The sequence below is a fragment of the Acinonyx jubatus genome, chromosome A2 (assembly GCF_027475565.1).
Source record: "Acinonyx jubatus isolate Ajub_Pintada_27869175 chromosome A2, VMU_Ajub_asm_v1.0, whole genome shotgun sequence".
Taxonomy (NCBI): domain Eukaryota; kingdom Metazoa; phylum Chordata; class Mammalia; order Carnivora; family Felidae; genus Acinonyx; species Acinonyx jubatus.
This window is the reverse complement of record NC_069383.1, coordinates 126415754-126433766: the sequence shown is the minus strand read 5'-3', so window position 1 is coordinate 126433766 and position 18013 is coordinate 126415754. Positions and strand designations below refer to the sequence as shown.

General features: G+C 41.0%; 1 protein-coding gene across 1 annotated transcript in view; it reads left to right on the top strand.

Annotated features, from left to right (window-relative positions):
• GXYLT2 (glucoside xylosyltransferase 2) overlaps positions 1–15185 on the top strand; it is a 96021-nt gene extending 80836 nt beyond the window's left edge. Inside the window, exons 6-7 of the mRNA XM_053219055.1 lie at positions 5098–5270; positions 10631–15185. Of these exons, the coding sequence (XP_053075030.1) occupies positions 5098–5270; positions 10631–10813 (356 nt within the window). The 3' untranslated portion in view covers positions 10814–15185. The remainder of the gene's footprint in view (positions 1–5097; positions 5271–10630) is intronic.
• Positions 15186–18013: the final 2828 nt, after the last annotated feature.

Genomic DNA, 18013 nt, shown 5'->3' with positions numbered 1-18013 from the left:
TCTTCACCATGATCCGGCCATTTTCTCCCTGAATGCTCTTCCAGGCCTGCATTTCTGACTGTCAAAGTCCCATCCTTAGTCTGTAAGCCTGAGTTCAAATGAAACTTTACTTAAATGTCCTCCTTTCTATGAAACCTGATAAAAACATGTTCATCTTACTATATACTCTATGCTGTCTCCTGTACAAGAGTATAAATTCTCCAAGAGCAGGAGCAGAACTTTATCATCCAACGACACCACTGCCTTGCAGTGTGTGAATAAACGCTTGTTTCAATGTATATGCTCCATGTGTTTTGTGTTTCTTCCTCTGAAAAATTCTGAAAAGGATTGTAAAAGATGTGAATTGAATTCTGTCTAGAAACCAGTTGCATACTCAGAGTTCAACCGCTGGGTTCTTAGCTGGTCTTTGGGAGATCAGTAAGCCCCTAAACTTAGGAACTTAAGTTCTTAGATTAAGAACTTAATGTTCTTAGATATATCCAGTTGTACTTTTCCAACGATGGGATCTAAAGCTTTTGTTAGATTCTTTTTTTACAATTTTTTTAAAGTTTATTTATTTATTTTGAGAGAGACAGAGGCAGTGCAAGTGGGGGAAGGGCAGACAGAGAAGGAGACAGAGAATCCCAAGCAGGCTCCGCACTGTCAGCTTGGAGCCAGATGTGGGGCTCAAACTTACAAAACCGTGAGATCACGACCTGAGTTGAAACCAAGAGTTGGACACTTAACCGACTGAACCCCCCAGGCATCCTAAGCTTTCATTGCATTCTGAGAGAGATGCATGGATCCATAAAAGTTTAAGAATTACTGGCTACCTGCATAGCTACAAACAGTTGGAGTAAAACATTTATTACCAATGTACTATGTGTTGGGAACTATGCTAGACTCATTGCTTTGATTTTGTTTTATCCTACCAGTGACCTAATGCAATAGTTCTTAACAGTAACATTGGTGATAATTATTACACCTAACAGTTATTGTATGCTTTCTAATGTGCTAGGTACTCTTCCAAATACTTATTTTATTATTTTTTAAAATTTACATCCAAATTAGTTAGTATATAGTGCAACAATGATTTCAGGAGTAGATTCCTTAGTGCCCTTTACCCATTTAGCCCGTCCCCCCCCACAACCCCTCCAGTAACCCTCTGTTTGTTCTCTGTATTTAAGAGCATCTTATGTTTTGTCCCCCCTCCCTATTTTTATATTATTTTTCCTTCGCTTCCCTTGTGTTCATCTGTTCTGTGTCTTAAAGTCCTCATATGAGTGAAGTCCTATGATATTTGTCTTTCTCTGACTAATTTCGCTTAGCATAACACCCTCTGGTTCCATCCATGTAGTTGCAGATCACAAGATTTCATTCTTTTTGATTGCCGGGTCATACTCCATTGTGTGTGTGTGTATATATATATATATGAATGTATATATATATATGTATATATATGTATATATATGTATGTATGTATATGTATATATATGTGTATATATGTATATATATATGTATGTATGTATATATAATATATATGTATATATATGTATATATAATATATATATATACAGCCCACATCTTCTTTATCCATTCATCCATCGATGGACATTTGGGCTCTTTCCATATTTGGCTATTGTTAATAGTGCTGCTATAAACACAGGGGTGCATGTGTCCCCTCGAAACAGCATTCCCGTATCCCTTGGATAAATGCCTAGTAGTGCAATTGCTGGGTCATAGGGTAGTTCTATTTTTAGTTTTTTGAGCAGCCTCCATAATGTTTTCCAGAGTGGCTGCCCCAGTTTGCATTCCCACCAGCAGTGCAAAAGAGATCCTCTCTCTCCGCATCCTCGCCAACACCTGTTATTGCCTGAGTTGTTAATGTTAGCCATTCTGACAGGTGTGAGGTAGTATCTCATCATGGTTTTGATTTGTATTTCCCTGATGCTGAGTAATGTTGAGCAGTTTTTCATGTGTCGGTCGGCCATCTGGATGTCTTCTTTGGAGAGGTGTCTATTCATGTCTTTTGCCCATTTCTTCACTGGATTATTTGTTTTTTGGGTGTTGAGTTTGATAAGTTCTTTACAGGTTTTGGATACTAACTCTTTATCTGCTATGGCACTTGCAAATATTTTCTCCCATTCTGTCAGTTGCCTTTTAGTTTTGCTGATGGTTTCTTTCGCTGTGCAGAATCTTTTCATTTGGAGGGGGTCCCAATAGTTCATTTTTGCTTTTGTTTCCCTTGCCTCCTGAGATGTGTTGAGTAAGAAGTTGCTGCAGCCGAAGTCAAAGAGGTTTTTGCCTGCTTTTTCCTCGAGTATTTTGATGATTTCCTATCTTACATTTGGGTCTTTCATCCGTTTTGAGTTTATTTTTGTGTATGGTGTAAGAAAGTGGTCCAGGTTCATTTTTCTGCATGTCGCTGTCCAGTTTTCCCAGCACCACTTGCTGAAGAGGCTGTCTTTATTCCATTGGATATTCTTTCCTGCTTTGTCAAAAATTAGTTGGCCATATGTTTGTGGGCCCATTTCTGGGTTCTCTATTCAGTTCCATTAACCTGAGTGTCTGTTCTTGTGCCAGCATGTTCCAAATACTTATAAGCTCAGTTCGTACTCCCCAGAATCCTTCTGGACAAGTGATATTTACAGTCCTCCTCCTTTTACAGATGATAAAACTCGGGCCCACAAAAATTATGTAATTTGCCTGAATGCATGCAAGTCGTGGTAATCCTGTATTCAAACCCAATGGGTTGACTTCAGAGCTTGCCTCCTTAGCCATTACACTGTACGGTCACAGCCAGCACATGATAAAGCTGGAATTCAGCCCCAGATAATTTAGCTTCCTTTTACTGCTTCTAAATTGGGGTCCAGATAACTCACCAACGTCATAGAACCAGGAGGTGATAGAAGCCAACTTCGAACATAGCCTTTGTTTGATTCCACAGCCTTTCTATTCATCCTCTGCCTTAGAGTGCCCTCACTGGACTAGGTCCTCTACGGAGGCTGCAAGGAGGGGGAAGGTTTCCTTTTTTAGTGGGTCCTGCATTACCCGGGAAGAGGCAAAAACCTCCATCACCAGTCTCAAACAACACAAAGGCAGGAACCAGACTTTCCTTTGTCCACTGAATACATAGCAGGCGCTCAATAAATATTTGTTGATTCAATCAGCATATTTACAGAAACAGAGATGGCTTCTAGGGTGATTCACTCAGCAGGGAACATTAGCAGGTGCTTAAGCAGGAATTGCAATTGCAGATGCAGGCAGATATCAGAAATGAGTGATGGGATTCACGGGGTTACAAAAGGCCACAATTGGGCTGAGGTCAGACACCATTTAAAAGCACACAGACAGGGGCACCTGGGTGGCTCGGTTGGTTAAGCACCAACTCTTGGTTTCAGCTCAGGTCGTGATCTCACAGTTCATGAGTTCGAGCCCCGCGTTCACCTCTGCGCTGACAGCATGGAGCCTGCTTGGGATCCTGTCTCTCTGCCCCTCTTCTGCTCACTTGTGCTCACTCTCTCTTTCAAAACCAAATAAACTTTAAAAAATAATAATAAAAAATAAAAGCAAAAAGCATTTTTAGATATTTTCCCTCATGGAACCCTTATGCCCCCCTCTGCACTATTGGGCAGAAAAGTCACACAACTAAAAGAGGAGTTTAAATCCAGATAATGTGACTTCAGGATGAGCACTACTCTCTCCCAGCTATGGATTATAAGTGTGGAAGTGAATGTAAAAGCAACATCATGGCGGAAAGGGGTCCTCCAGAGAAAAGGAAAAGCTCACAGGGTGTTGGGAATGCTTAGGAACTGGAGGGTGCCTGGATGTCAGTGTGGCCTGTAAAAACTGAGTGGTAGAATTATTATACACAGTCTGCCAGAGAGGATGTGTGCTTTCCATCTTGAAGTTCTCTGTAATTCTCTAAGCTGTGGTCCTTTCCATGAGAAGGGAGAGCTCTCAGCCCAACAAAAGAGCACAGCTTTATGTTGCTCTTCTGACAATGGTAATTGATTTGCTCTAATGCTTCTGTGTTCTCACTGGGGGCCTTTCTCATAAACAGTGACAAACATTCGCAGAGAGCTTTGATCCATACTTCTCCAGCCCCAGCCCTAAAAGGCATCAAGCTACAGAGCCAGGAAGTTCAGTGGACATGACTGTATTGCTGATTTTACAACCCTAGCTACCAGGAGGAAATTTTCTGAATCCAACAGAATTAGAGCCGAGTTTTTCAACCTTGGCACTGTTACTTTTATGGGGGCTGTCCTGTTCGTTGTGGAATGTTTCGAGTATCCCAGATCTCTACCTGCTAGATACCAGTAGTGGCCTCCTCCATATCTCCCTCCAGACATCACCCAATGGCCCCAGGGGAGCCCTGGCAAAGAACCACCAGCTTAGAGACGCACGCACAAATATACAAGTGTGCACATGATTGCTCACAGTGTATATAGTCACCTTGACACGGGGGCTTTTTTTTTCCCTTTGCTCTTTTGGGGGGATTCCCCCCCTTTACCCTTGTAGGGTTTTTTTGTTTGTTTTTTCCTTCCTGTTGATTTTGTTTGTTGTTTGGTTTTTAATCCAAAGAGGAATCTTTGCTTTGATCTTGATTCCCATTCAAGTCTATTTCATAAAACCTTTACAAAGAGGGATTATAAGTGCTAGCATTGTTGACCACCGCTGTGTGCTTGGCATTCTGCTGAATGTTTTTTAAATTTAATCCTCACAGTAAGAGGGAGGTCCTGTTGTACCCATCTTACAGATGAGGAAAATGAAGCACAGAGAGGTTGAATCACTGGCTCTAGGTTGCACTGTTTTTGAGTGAAGACAGTTGGGATTCGGACCCAGGCTGTCTGCTGACCTTGTCTGCCTCCTTGTCCATGATACATTGCCCTTCTTTTTTGGGTGAAACCTACAGCCTCATTAGCATGTGCCCCTTCAATTCCCTACCTCAAAATAAGGACAAAAATGGAGTGACATCAGGGCTGTGGGTCACGGTCACATTCCCATGCACTGAAATCCCGTGTGGTGTGCAGATTATGGAAACACTGGTTTAAGCACCAGTCATGCAAAGGAGAGCCGGCACTGACTGCGGACACGTCTTTCTCTTGTCACCGCCAGAGTGTCTCTATGTGTTCCCGTGCCAGTGGAACTACCGTCCCGATCACTGCATGTACGGAAGCAACTGCAAAGAGGCTGAGCGGGAAGGCGTGTCTGTTCTGCACGGGAACCGAGGCGTCTACCATGATGAAAAGCAGCCAACTTTCAAAGCACTCTATGAAGCAATACGGGATGTAAGTGTGTTCTTGCCACTGTTCAGCAGACACATGCTTATTCAGCACGAGACGGTACAGGCGGTTTGGTCACTAGTGCCTTTGAAGGCCAGAGAATCCCCCAGAAGCAGTGAGTGATATCCCTTTCCCCAATCCCAGTCACTATTTCATTATATCCACTTGCCCCCTCACACTATATCCACTCAGTATTTACAACTAAGTCACTCTTTTTTTTGTCCTTAAATAAGTTCACTTAAGGAGGAAATTAAATATCATCAGAAAGAAACCCAGTGCCATTTGCCATAATAGAGGGGAATGTGTTAGGGTAACGATAACATAATAAGAACAAAATGATATTATGCAGCTCGAGCTTAGCCTGTTGCCTGGTTGCCAGCATCCTGTTGAACAAGTGGGCGTGGAGGTGGTCGATTAGGACAAGGGGTCTGACTGCAAGTAAGAATCAAGTGTTTATTTACATATTGCAATAGTGTACTCAAGAGGCAAAAAGAGGCACTAGCCCCCCCGTGTTGCATTTTTACCCGGCAAAGGGTACTGATCAGCAGAATGCAGCCTACAGGCAAAAGTCATCTCAAGGCCTCTGCGTCCTTAGGACCCTGACCTTAGGCCAGGGGAGGAGGAAGGAGAAGGGAAAGAGGGAGGAGTGGAAAGATACCACCCTCCCAATCCATCCCCCCCTCCCGTGTCCATCCTTCACATCCCTTGTCCCTGGGAGGCCTCGAAATGGAGGTGCCTGGGATGGGAATGCAGATATGCATCTGAGCGTGGCTGGCCCAGGGCAGGGACCTGAGTTTTTGACCCCAATTCCTTCAAGTAAACTACAGGGCGTTGCCTGTGCACCAAGTCAGGTGTCACAAGGGTAGCTCCCAGCCCCTCCAGAGCCAGCCAGCAGCCTTGTCATTACCTGTGATTGAGTCTGAAAGATCACACAGTAGAATTTTGGCCTGGAGCTGGACTTCTCACTGCCTGAGGTCCCCTCTTACAACCTTGAAGGGATTGGTTAGCAAGTGCTGGGGAATTAAAGATACCTGGGAACTATTTTCTTGCAGTAAATGGGAAAGTTGATAAAAACCTCACTTTGGGGTTCACTACCTAAAATCTCAAATACTGCCTGCTTTTGCCTTGCATCCCACACTGTGGGAAACGCTGCATTCGATGTTGCTTTTTATCTGGAGATTGCTAGGAGTGGCAGAGATTCAGGGATGTCCCTTTTGAAACCGTAATTCCAAGACGTAGAGTAGGGGTCAGCAAACTCAGGCCAGATCTGCCTTGCTGCCTGTGTTTGCAAGACATGTGGGCTATGAATGGTTTTGTAAATCACTGGGGAAAAAGGAAAAGACGAATATTTCGTAACGTGAGACAGTGATATGAAATTCCAATCTCAGCATTCATAAATGCAGTCTTATTGGGACACAGTGACACCCATTCATTTATGTGTTTGGCTGTAGTTGGTTGGAAGCCATCATGGCAGAGATGAGTATTTATAACAAACTGTGTAGCCCACAGAGTCTAAAATATTTACTATCTGGTCCTTTATCGGAAACATTTGCTGGCCCCAGACACAAGTATGTAGATTTAGAGTATCTACATATGTACAAGTATGTACATATGTATGTACAAGTATGTAGATTTAGAGGATTTTTTTCTTAAGAATTTAGAAACCCTCACGGTGTCACAAGTGGGCTTTGGTGGGAGTGAATCCTGAGACACAGGCATACATTTTTGTGTGTGTGAATACTGTGCCTCTTGCTAAGGAGAGTCTCTGGAATTTCCAGAATTTTCTCTGCAGGGAATGAGTTTAGCCTGCATGTAAGCTAAGCTAACACCGCTTTCTTCTCCTGCATTTCCTGCTGGTGGTTTTCAAAGATCCGGTGATTTAATTACACAGAAAATTTGCTCTGTACTTAGTGCTACCATCACGTTAGATATTCAAACATGGCTCCAGGGGCAAAGCCATTGAGGAGTACAAACAGAAGTTCAATGAGTATGCAGCAGGTATATGTACCTCAGAGCTGTTCTTGGGTTTCTTTTGTGATCTGTCAACCCTAGTCTGGAATTGAGCAACTGTGGCTCGAGTTACAATACATCTTGTTTGCTTTCTGGAGGAGCAGAAAGAAAACAAATAACTGTGTCATAAATGATCCTGCCAAATACCCTCAATGATGATCCTCCCATGGGCCTAAAGGGACCATTTTCAATGAATCATTTCAGACAGGAATGCTCACTAACCCCATCCTGAAACCTGAATAGAAGTAGACTCCCTCTTGGAAGACATGTTTCCCCGCTGTCCCCAGGGCTGGGCACCGTCATGTGGTGGGGTCAGGGCTTGGGGTAGGGGTCAACAGACCTTGGTTCAAGGCCCAATTTTTGCCCCTTTCTGGTGATTAGTCGTTAACTCTTTGCTCTTACCTTACTGGGCCTCAGTTTCCTCATCTGTGAAATGGAGATGATAATATTACCTACCTCATAGAAGTGTTGCAAGAACGCAACAAACTGATGGTTTTTAAACTTGTAGTATGGCACATGACCTATGGTTGTGCTCAATAATTAGAAGTTATTAACAGTTTCACACTTGCCTCCTTTTCTACATTGTCCACATAGTCTCACTTGCTCTCTCTCTCTCTCTTCCTAAGTATTTTCTCTCTCTCACACTGTATTTCTTTCTCCCTTCATCCCTCTCTGAAAATATTCTTCTTGTCCCTCTCCCCTTTCCCCCTTTCCTTCTGTCCCTCTTTCCTGCTTCCTTTCCTTTCCATCTTCTGTCTCTCTCACACACACACATCCTAAGCCTGTGTGTCTGTGTTTGGCAAAGGTCTCCTCCCATCGTGACCCAAGGAAGTCATCTATCAGGTATACGTTCTGTCAGTAGTTCTTCCAACAATCATCTATTGCAGGAACAATTCTAGCTTATAGAAACTCAGAAGTTAACAAGACTGATAAAGCCTGGTCCCCAGGACACATATATTGTGGGTGGAGGAAGCCAGACTATACTCACATAAACAAAGAAAGAAGAAAAATCGTACCAGGTAGTGAGAGGTGTTAAAAGGGAACCGGAGCAGGGCAATGGGCTGAGAGTCAGGGGTAGGGAGGAGCTTTAGTGAGCTGGGGTCCTCAGGGGGCCTCCGCTAGCCTGGTAGTGTGATTAGTGGGGGCAGCCCTGGGGCAGTTTAGGGGGAGATACTGCTAAGGAGAAGGAATAAGCCAGGGAAAGCCCCTGAGGCAAGGGTGAGTTTGGTGAGCCCGAAGGACTGGGAAGAATTCAGTGTGGCCAGAAGGACAGAGACACCAATGACAATTCCAGGTCACATGGAGCCTTGAGGACAAAGAGGAATTGGAATCTTACTTTAATTGCAGCGTGAAGCCCCTGCAGGAAAGTGATACGGTCTGATCTTTGCTTTAAAAGTATCACCTCAGTAACTCAGTGCGAGGAGGCAAGAGTGAAAACACAAGGGCTATTGATGAGAGTTACTGGAGACATCCAGGAGCAACATGGGGATGGCATGTACTTGTGTGGCACCGGGAAGGTTGGCAGTGGTGGCCACATGTAGGATTCATTGGAAAGACAGATTTTACAGCATTTGTGGATTAATGAAAAGAGGGACGTGGGGGAAAGAAAGAATCAAGGATGACTTCCAGGTTTTGACCTATTTTCCTATCACTAGGGACACCATGATGAAAAAGGAGTTGATCAGCAGTCTAAATTGTGCTGTGGAAGAAAACAGTTATCCCAAACATGGTCCTTCTTGCGTTACATAATGCATAATCTCCTTCTGAGAAGAAATTCGCATTTCTGATAAACACGCTTATGCAATATTTCTGATGAACTTTAAAGGGATTAAGGCTTGTTCTAGGAAACCAGACACCCACCCACTCTGCTGCCAGGCAAGCATTTACTGACCTTTTCACTCTTCTTCCTTTTTTTTTTTCTACTCTCTTTGTATAAAATTTCCTCGCCAACAATGAATCTTTAACTTCATTTACTAGAGGCCTTTACCATTTCATCCAGATTGTAATAAAAATTTGACACATGCTCATAACTACGTGATCTTCAGGATCTATTTTGGAAAATTCTGTTTATAGACACCTTCCATGGGAAGACAAGAGAATGTTTTTTTAAAAATGGGGCACCGGGGTGGCTCAGTCAATTAAGCATCTGACTCTTGATCTCAGCTCAGGTCTTGATCTCAGGGTCGTGAGTTCAGGTCCTGCGGCGTTGGGCTCCACACCCCACAGGGAGCCTGCTTGAAAAGAAAAGAAAAGAAAAGAAAAGAAAAGCACAGGATTATATGGGGAAAAAACCAACAAGCAGTGTTTGGTACTTGAATTATTAAAATGAATTTCATTGATGTTAGATTTCACTAGTAATTGCCAAACTGTGGACTTCATCAGATTACTATAGACATACCCTAGAGTTTCTTCATTTAAGATTGAGACAAACACAGGGGCACCTGGGTGGCTCAGTCACTTCTGCATCTGACTCTTGGTTTCAACTCAGGCCATGATCTCATGGCTCGTGGGATGGAGCCCTGCATCAGGCTCTGCAGTGGCAGTGCACGGACCCTGCTTAGGATTCTCTCTCTCTCTGCCCTTCTGTCTGTCTGTCTCTCTCTCTCTCTCTCTCTCTCTGTCTCTCAAAATAAATAAATAAATAAATAAATAAATAAATAAATAAATAAATAGGAAAAGAAGAGATTGAGACAAACAAAATATATGAGGAATTCAGTGTCTTATTGCAGGTGATGTCACGTCTCTACTTGAGCCTTGCTTCTCTTCAACAAGAGCATACAATGTAGAGAATATCCTGTCCCTGAAGATACATGTTGGTCTTAGCTTTTAAGAGTTTTAAGGACCCAAATAAACCATATTAAAAAAAAAAAAAAGAACAAAAGAAAGAAAGTGAAGCCCAAATAGGGTAAGTAATTGCCTCAGGTTGCACAGGATTGAATCAGGTTTTGAATTTCTATCCTCAGAGTTCCTTTCCACTATGTCTAAGAACATCCAAACTGAGGCACCTGGGTGGCTCAGTCGGTTAAGCGTGCGACTTAGGCGCAGGTCATGATCTCATAGCTCGTGAGTTCGAGTCCTGCATCAGGTTCTGTGGTGACAGCTCGGAGCCTGGAGCCTGTTTCAGATTCTGTGTCTCCCTCTCTTTCTGCCCCTCCCCCACTCACGCGCGCACTCTCTCTCTCCCCCCAAAATAAATATTTTTTAAAAATTAAAAAAAAAAAAAAACGAACTTCCAAACCTATGCTTGCATGCTTAATTCCCTGTTTCATTTTTCGGTAAATGTTGTTTGCGTTTTAAATGGCATTTCAGTAACTAAAACATTTTCTTTCATTTTTTTTTTTTAAACCATTTTTCAGTTTCCCTTTCAAGACAATCTCTTTCAATCCATGTATTACCCTCTCCAGCTGAAGTTTTTGGAGACTGTGCACACTTTATGTGGACGAATCCCACAAGTGTTTTTGAAGCAAATCGAGAAAACAATGAAAAGGGCTTACGAGAAACACGTCATCATCCATGTGGGCCCCAACCAGATGCACTGAATATTTTTCATATTGTTGCAAGCGGATTGGGCATCTCAAGAACAAGGACATGTCTATCTTTAAGCTGCCTGGGTCTCTTTCGTGTGAATATTTAATGGTGCTCTGTGACAATTGCGTTTTAAAAGCTTCGTTAAATGTTGCTGAATTAGTCGCCCCTAAAAGGAAATGTGCTTTAATTTTTTCTAAAATGGTATTTATCTCTCTCTTTTTAAAAAAAAAAATATTATTACACACTTAGCATTGTTCAAGCAGGTTGAGCTAGCTGTGAAGAGGAACTTTTGTGAGCCTTCCATTTCCCGTTCAGTGTCTGAGACAATGTCAGAGGCATCTCGTGCTGTATATTTATCTAGTATTCTTGAGACTCTTTCTATGTCAATGACTCCCCCATACCCTTCTTGTAAAAGTAATACATGCTTGTTGTAAAACAGAAAACTGTTCAAAGGTTGTAGAGGAGCGGGGCGCCTGGGTGGCTCAGTTGGTTAAGTGTGTAACTCTTGATTTTAGCTCAGATCATGATCTTACGTTTGGTGAGTTTAAGCCCCGCGTTGGGCTCTGCCCTGACAGTGTGGAGCCTGCTTGGGATTTTGTCTCCCTCTCTCTGTCTCTGCCCCTCCCCTGCTTGCTGTCTATCTCTCTCTCAAAATAAATAAAAATAAACCTTAAAAAAAAAAAGTTTGTAGAGGATGTAGGCCAGTGGACCAAAATCAAGATTAGATTAGCCATAATCCTACCAACCAATTATTTTAAAGGTAGTTACTTCCAGCCTTTTTTTTCCTACTCGTATATTTATTTGTTGGTTGTCTTTTCCATTGTAATACATATCTGAAACAGGTAGTTTGAGTAAAAGCTGGCCCCTATGCTGAGATTTTTATGTTGAGACAAAAATTTAGACAAAATGATTGTATTTACAGAGCTGGAAGAAGTATTCAAATTTCAACTAATTGGGCAGTGTTAAAGGATGAAGCATATTTGGGGGTATTTTTTAAGAAAAATTGTTTAGATTAGTGGAAGGTTAAATCATAAGAAATATTTATACAACTATACCTTCTGAAAGGAAATTCAGTCATTGTGTTAAACGCAAGGGGTCAGTTTAAAAGAGATGTGTTTTTGTGTTTAACTACAGACAAAAACATTTTATCTCTTAACTTTCATAGGTGTGACCTTCTCTCTTCTTTAAACTCTTGGGCAACGGTTGGAAATTGAAGGCCAACTTCAAACTTACGTGTACAGAATAGATCGTTCAGCTAATTCCATTGGCAAGAAAATTCAACTGCCTACCAGCCTTGGAAAGGTCTCTTTAAATGTTTTTTCTTCTCTAGGCTGACCCATCCATTAGCCAAGGAACTGGGCAGGTCTTACAGTAGAGGAAATTCTGTATTCCCCAGAGGAATCTGACTTAATCCCTTGTTGCTCCTGTAGCTGGTAACAGGGTAAGAACATTTTTTATAATGCTTTATTTATCTCAAAAACCTTGTGCCTAAATGATCTTGATGTTTGCAACAGCCTAATGAACTTAGTAGTGGCCTCTATCATTGGACAAAGAAGGAAATTGTAACCCAAAGAAACAAGCATACCCAATATAATTGCTGTTCTGTAACACATACAGGTATGTATAAGATGCATCCTCTTTTACAGAGGAAGTTTGAAGGCAAAAATATTAAATACTTCTCATCATATATAGACAGTAATCTAAAAGTATAAAATGAAAAATAATATTTTGTTAATGCAAATATGGTATGCTATATATTGGAACCTGGTAGGATATCATAGGTACCATATCCACAGAAGAAGTCTTAACCGTGTAAAAATATATGAAAACCTCAGCACTACAAAGAAATATGTAGATGCCAATTAATATTGGGATATAGTACCATTATGGTAGTAGCAAATTTTAAAATGTTAAAGTATTAGACCATACCCTCCTTTTGATCAGTTGGGTGTCAGGTGATTTATTTTTGTTAAGGAAATTACCTTTAAGATGTGGAACTCTTCACTGTTATATTTTATGTTTCCTCATTTCACCATTAAAGGTGATGTCATTCATTAGTTTATGTCTAAAGTCTGTGGAGGAATTTTTGGATTGTCTTTTGGATGGAGGAAAAGTACCCTACATACCCACAAATATGGTTTCACTGAAAGAGCCAGGATGTGAACATGATTGCCTGACTTCCATTCCAGTTTTGCTACATGTTCAGCATGGCCACCAAACCCTACAAACGTCATTCACATTTTTGGTGGTTTATAAACCTAAAAAAGTTCTATTCCTCCTCTGGTGAGTCCTACAAAAACTGTGCTATAAAGACTTTGAATATAGAAACGCCTTTTCTTTTATGAGAATCTTACCCGCAACTCTTAACTATTGGTTCTGGTCTGAATACATAGAATCAGATTTCCAGCAAAGGTCCATGATACAATTCTAGAACATTCTAGAATGATGCACGATGAGAATGTGAAACCTTAGAATTTAGTGTGGTTTTCTGCCTTGGAATTTCTTCATGGTATCCTGAAATTTTGAGTTGAGTCTGGTGGAGAATCTGCAGTTAGTTTTCTCTCGCAATCCCTACTACCTGAAAATGCTAATTGTTTTCCATCCAGTATATTACCATGAGGCGGTGTTTCCTCTGCCTTTGATAATTCCCAGACAACTACTACATTAATGCCTTTGAAATCTGGGAACCACAGATTTTAATTTGGTGGACTCCTAAAACATGTACCCTGTGATCTGAAGTTTGCCAAAGGTTGGGTTGTTCCATATGGCACGTAGAATCTATACAGGAAGAGCATGACACTGGTTCTGTCATCCCCTCTTCTTGTTTCCTTCAGAATTCTATTCAAACACATGTGACTACAGAGTTCCACTGGAAAAATGAAAGAACAGGGTCTAAGAGCAAAATGTAACAGTATTGTATGCATTGAGACTGAGACGTTCAGTAGTAGGGTCGCTAGAAATGCTTACAATGTTTTTCTTGCTCAGTTTTTCTTTTCTAATATAAACCTCAGAAATTGTGACTTACATTGAAAATTTCAACATTAAAAAAAATTAACTGGCTAGAAAATATGTTCAAGTTTTCCTTCAACTTCCTGAATGACAGTTTAGCATTTCAGGGTATGACACTCCAGCTTTGCTATTTATTTGAAATGTCTAATACATATTCAGGACTTCCATTGCAAATTGTGACTATGGGTGGATTTATTATTGAAATTGGTATTTATATGGACTCATCCAGGTTGGAGAGTATTTATCTTATTACAATTATGGTGTTGATAAAACAAGCATGCCATACAAAAACTTCTTCACGGTCACAAAATAGGGATCCGGTGATAGAGTAATTACTCCAACCCACCTGGAGGACAGGACAACATTTGTACAAATTTAGGTTTATGTACAAATTTTGCCTGTTATTTATACAAAAAAAAAAGATAGGTTGCATATGTTGGATAAGCTAACATGAACAGGATTTTATGACTGAATTTAGAAACACACTGAGTTCAGAATTATGTTGGATGCCATGGGGGTACAAATTATTATATCATCAATTAGTATTATGGTAAGCAAGCTTTCTTAGGTTTTTCTGTTTCTTGGGTCCTATGTTTTCATCTCCCTTTCACTTCTGCTTTTCCCTTCCTGTCTTTGATGCAGGCTTCTAAGCATTACCAAGAGGCTTGGTGCTAGTGGCAGAGTGACAGAACTTGGGGAACCCTGTGCAGGCAGAAGGAAGTTCTAATCCTTAGATGGAATCTTTATGATAAGAAATTTTCAAAAAAATTTACAAACCATGCAACACATACATAGACATATACACACACACACCGCACATGCCTTTTACAGAAAGAGCTCTATGAATCCGTTGTGCTCTGTGAATTGAATTATAGAGAGTGACACCTTAGGTCAACTCATTTCACAGTGACAGCGCTGGTATTTGAAGCCGATGAGATTTCTCTGCCAAACAGAGAAAGTTATCCTAGATTTTGTTCTTCCCAGGTCAAAACTGGAAATAGTCTCGTGAGTCCTCAAGAAAAAGCACTGGTGTTTGTGTCACCGTATGCCTGAGTATGTAAGAATCTGGTGCGGTTTCTGCGTCATTAGTTTCACATTTGTGTTGTCCTTGAAAAGTGCGCCCGTTGTTTATAGCTCCCAAGGAAACCCCGAGTAGATTTTTTATGTTGGAAAACTTATTTCTTAGTGATTTTTCTTTGGGAAGAAATGCACATTAAAAAAACAACACTCCAAAGAAAATTAATTGTTACAGCAAATTAAAAGAAACAGAAATATTATGATTTAATTACTTGTCCTTTTGAATGCCATCTCCTGTTTTATCGATTTCTTGTTGTTTTTGTTTTTGTTTTTTTAAATTAAAAGCTTTAAAAAAGACATGTCTTTTTTGGTGTTATTTTGGAAGTGTGTTTCTTTTCTTTTACAAGATTTCAAGTTTACGGGGCGGCTGGTTGGCTCAGTCGGTTAAGCGTCCAACGTTGGCTCAGGTCATGATGTCACAGTTTGTGGGTTCGAGCCCTGCCTTGCGTTCTGTGCTGACACCTCGGAGCCTGGAGCCTGTTTCAGATTCTGTGTCTCCTTCTCTCTCTGCCCCTCCCCTGCTTGTGCTCTGTCTCTCTCTCTGTCAAAAATAAATAAACATTTAAAAAAAATTTTTTTTAAGATTTCAAGCTTAAAATTTTATATTAAATAGTAATATTTAATTCCTTCCTTTTAAGGATTGGTAAAGTAATATTTGGTTTGGTAAACAGCTTAGTCTATTTTTAAAAATCATTAAAACTTTGCTTCATTTTAAAAAATGCCGTATTATAGGGGTGCCTGCTGGATTGGTCCACAGAGCATGTGACTCCTGGTCTCAGGGTTGTGAGTTTGAGCCCCATAAAATTAAAAAAAAGTATTTTTCAAATGCCATACTATAAATTATATGCTATTTGGTTTTAATGGCGTTTTGTGTTTGAGATACAATGAGGAGAATTTGGAGGATGTAAAAATCAGTTGTCCCCATTCCCACATTTTATTTAGCAAAGTTGAAACTTACTTGTAAAGCTAGTAACATATCAAAAATAACTGAACTGTACCATGAGGTTTTGAGTCTTTATAAAGGTTTTCCCCCCAATCCCTAATCTCTTTTTTAAAATCAGCACAAAGTACTCCATGCATCTACTGAGTTCCCTCCTTATATTTTAAAACATTTAAAAAGCTAAGATACTTGAATATGTTTTTCTGGAACAAGTGGGAACCCACAACCAATTATTATGTGACATATAAGCTTCAGGAACTACATGCAGTTTACATTGAGTTTAAATCCTAGCCCCACCATTCTCAGCCTGACCCTCTTTCCACTTCATACTTCCCACCTACTAGGACAGGGCTGAGGATGACTCTCCTTCTCGATTGTGGTGAGAAATAAACACAGAAACACAAAATTTCAAAATTTTTAAAATTCCTTGTTTGTGGAACTCTACCTCCACTAAGTAAATGGCTAATAGATTGAAAAAAAATTGTTTTAAAGTCTATTTATTTATTTTGGGAGAGAGCCTGTGTGCACAAGCATGAGCGAGCAGAGGAGGGTCAAAGAGAGGGGGAGAGAGAGAGAATCCCAAGCAGGCCCTGCACTGCCAGCATAGAGCCTGACGCAGGGCTCAAACTCGAAAAACGTGAGATCATGGCCTGAGCCAAAATCAAGGGTTGGAGGCTTAACCAACTGAGCCACCCAGGTACCCCTGGCTAATGGATTTTTAAAGGATATCAGATTGAAGGGATGCCAGCTGAATTGTCTGCCATGATGTCAGAGATTTTACTTACCGGAACATCGACATGCTGAAGTTCTGCTTTACAGGAACATAGGTGGAAATGTTTGGGACTCTCTGGCTTCAGTAGTTTTACCCTTCCCAAAGCAATCCTATTTTAGTTGGCTTTCTTATCAAGTCCTTAAACTGGAACACAGTTCAAAAGTAGCTCTCTGGTATGCCATCATGATCCTATGGTATTCCCCTTCCTTCTCCTCCTTTGTTTTATAAGCTGGTAAACGTCACCAGCATCCATCCCCTCGCTGCCTCTTTCCAGAAACCTGGCTGTTATTCTTTACTCTCATCTGCTTCCTCTCCCTCCTTGCACACCACCCTCCTCGTTGAATCATCATTTCCCCACTAAAACACCCCGCCCCTGATGCCAGTTTCTGCGGTAGCAAAAACCCTTCAAATTGTAAGTGACCACACACAACTTCAACCAGTACAGGAAAGCCAGAGAATACCTCCAGAATATTAAGAGTCCACTTCCTGTATTTATCCTCACTTTTGCCTCCATTGAAACTAGTACTGTCTGCGGTCTTTTGATCTCTGGCCTGGATTGTTGTTCTCATGCCTGTCTTATCTCTGCATTCATTCTGGCCCCCTCCAAACCACAACCCACCCCACCGTGTGTGAAGAGTGGTTCCTTTGCTCCTATGATAATGTCCAAACTTCTTTCCAAACTGCCCAGAAGTCCCTGTGTGATCTTACCTTCTGCCTATCTTCCTGGCCTTGTTTGAGTTATTCTTCTCCACTCCACTAATCATCACTTATGCTGGCTTGTTTTCCCTTTCTTTAAGAAGCCAAACTCTTACCCATCAAGAGACTCTGCATGTGCCTGGAATCCTCCAACCTGCAAATTCACCTGGCAAATTTCTAGTATCCTTCAGGTCTTGACTTAAATACCATTTTCTCAGAAACCTTCTTGGATCCCCAACCCTCCCCCCTTCCCCCCACCACACTGCCATAGGGGCAGGTCCTCCTCTTACATTCATTCATGTCAACCTTTTCCTTTGCAGTGTATATAATAGCAACAATACTTATTTGCATAGAACTTTTAGTTTATTGACTGCCTTCCCCACTAGACACAATGTTCCTTGAAGGTATGTATATTCCTTGCTGATCTTGTTCCCTGTTCTATGCCCATCACCTAACTCAATGACTAATACATTTCTGGTGCTCAAAATATATTTATTGAGAATAAATGAGGTGATTGTGCTGCATCATGAATTGGGACCAATTCCTATCCACAAAACTTCATGACACTCTGTATTGACTTTTGAGTGTTGTTCTCAAAAACTATTTTTTTCCTGTAAATGTTCGGGGTTCTAGGTTATAATACCCTATCCTCTAAAGTCTCATTCATTGAAAGTATATTGATTCATTGAATTTCTTGGAGATTTACTAACTTGTCCT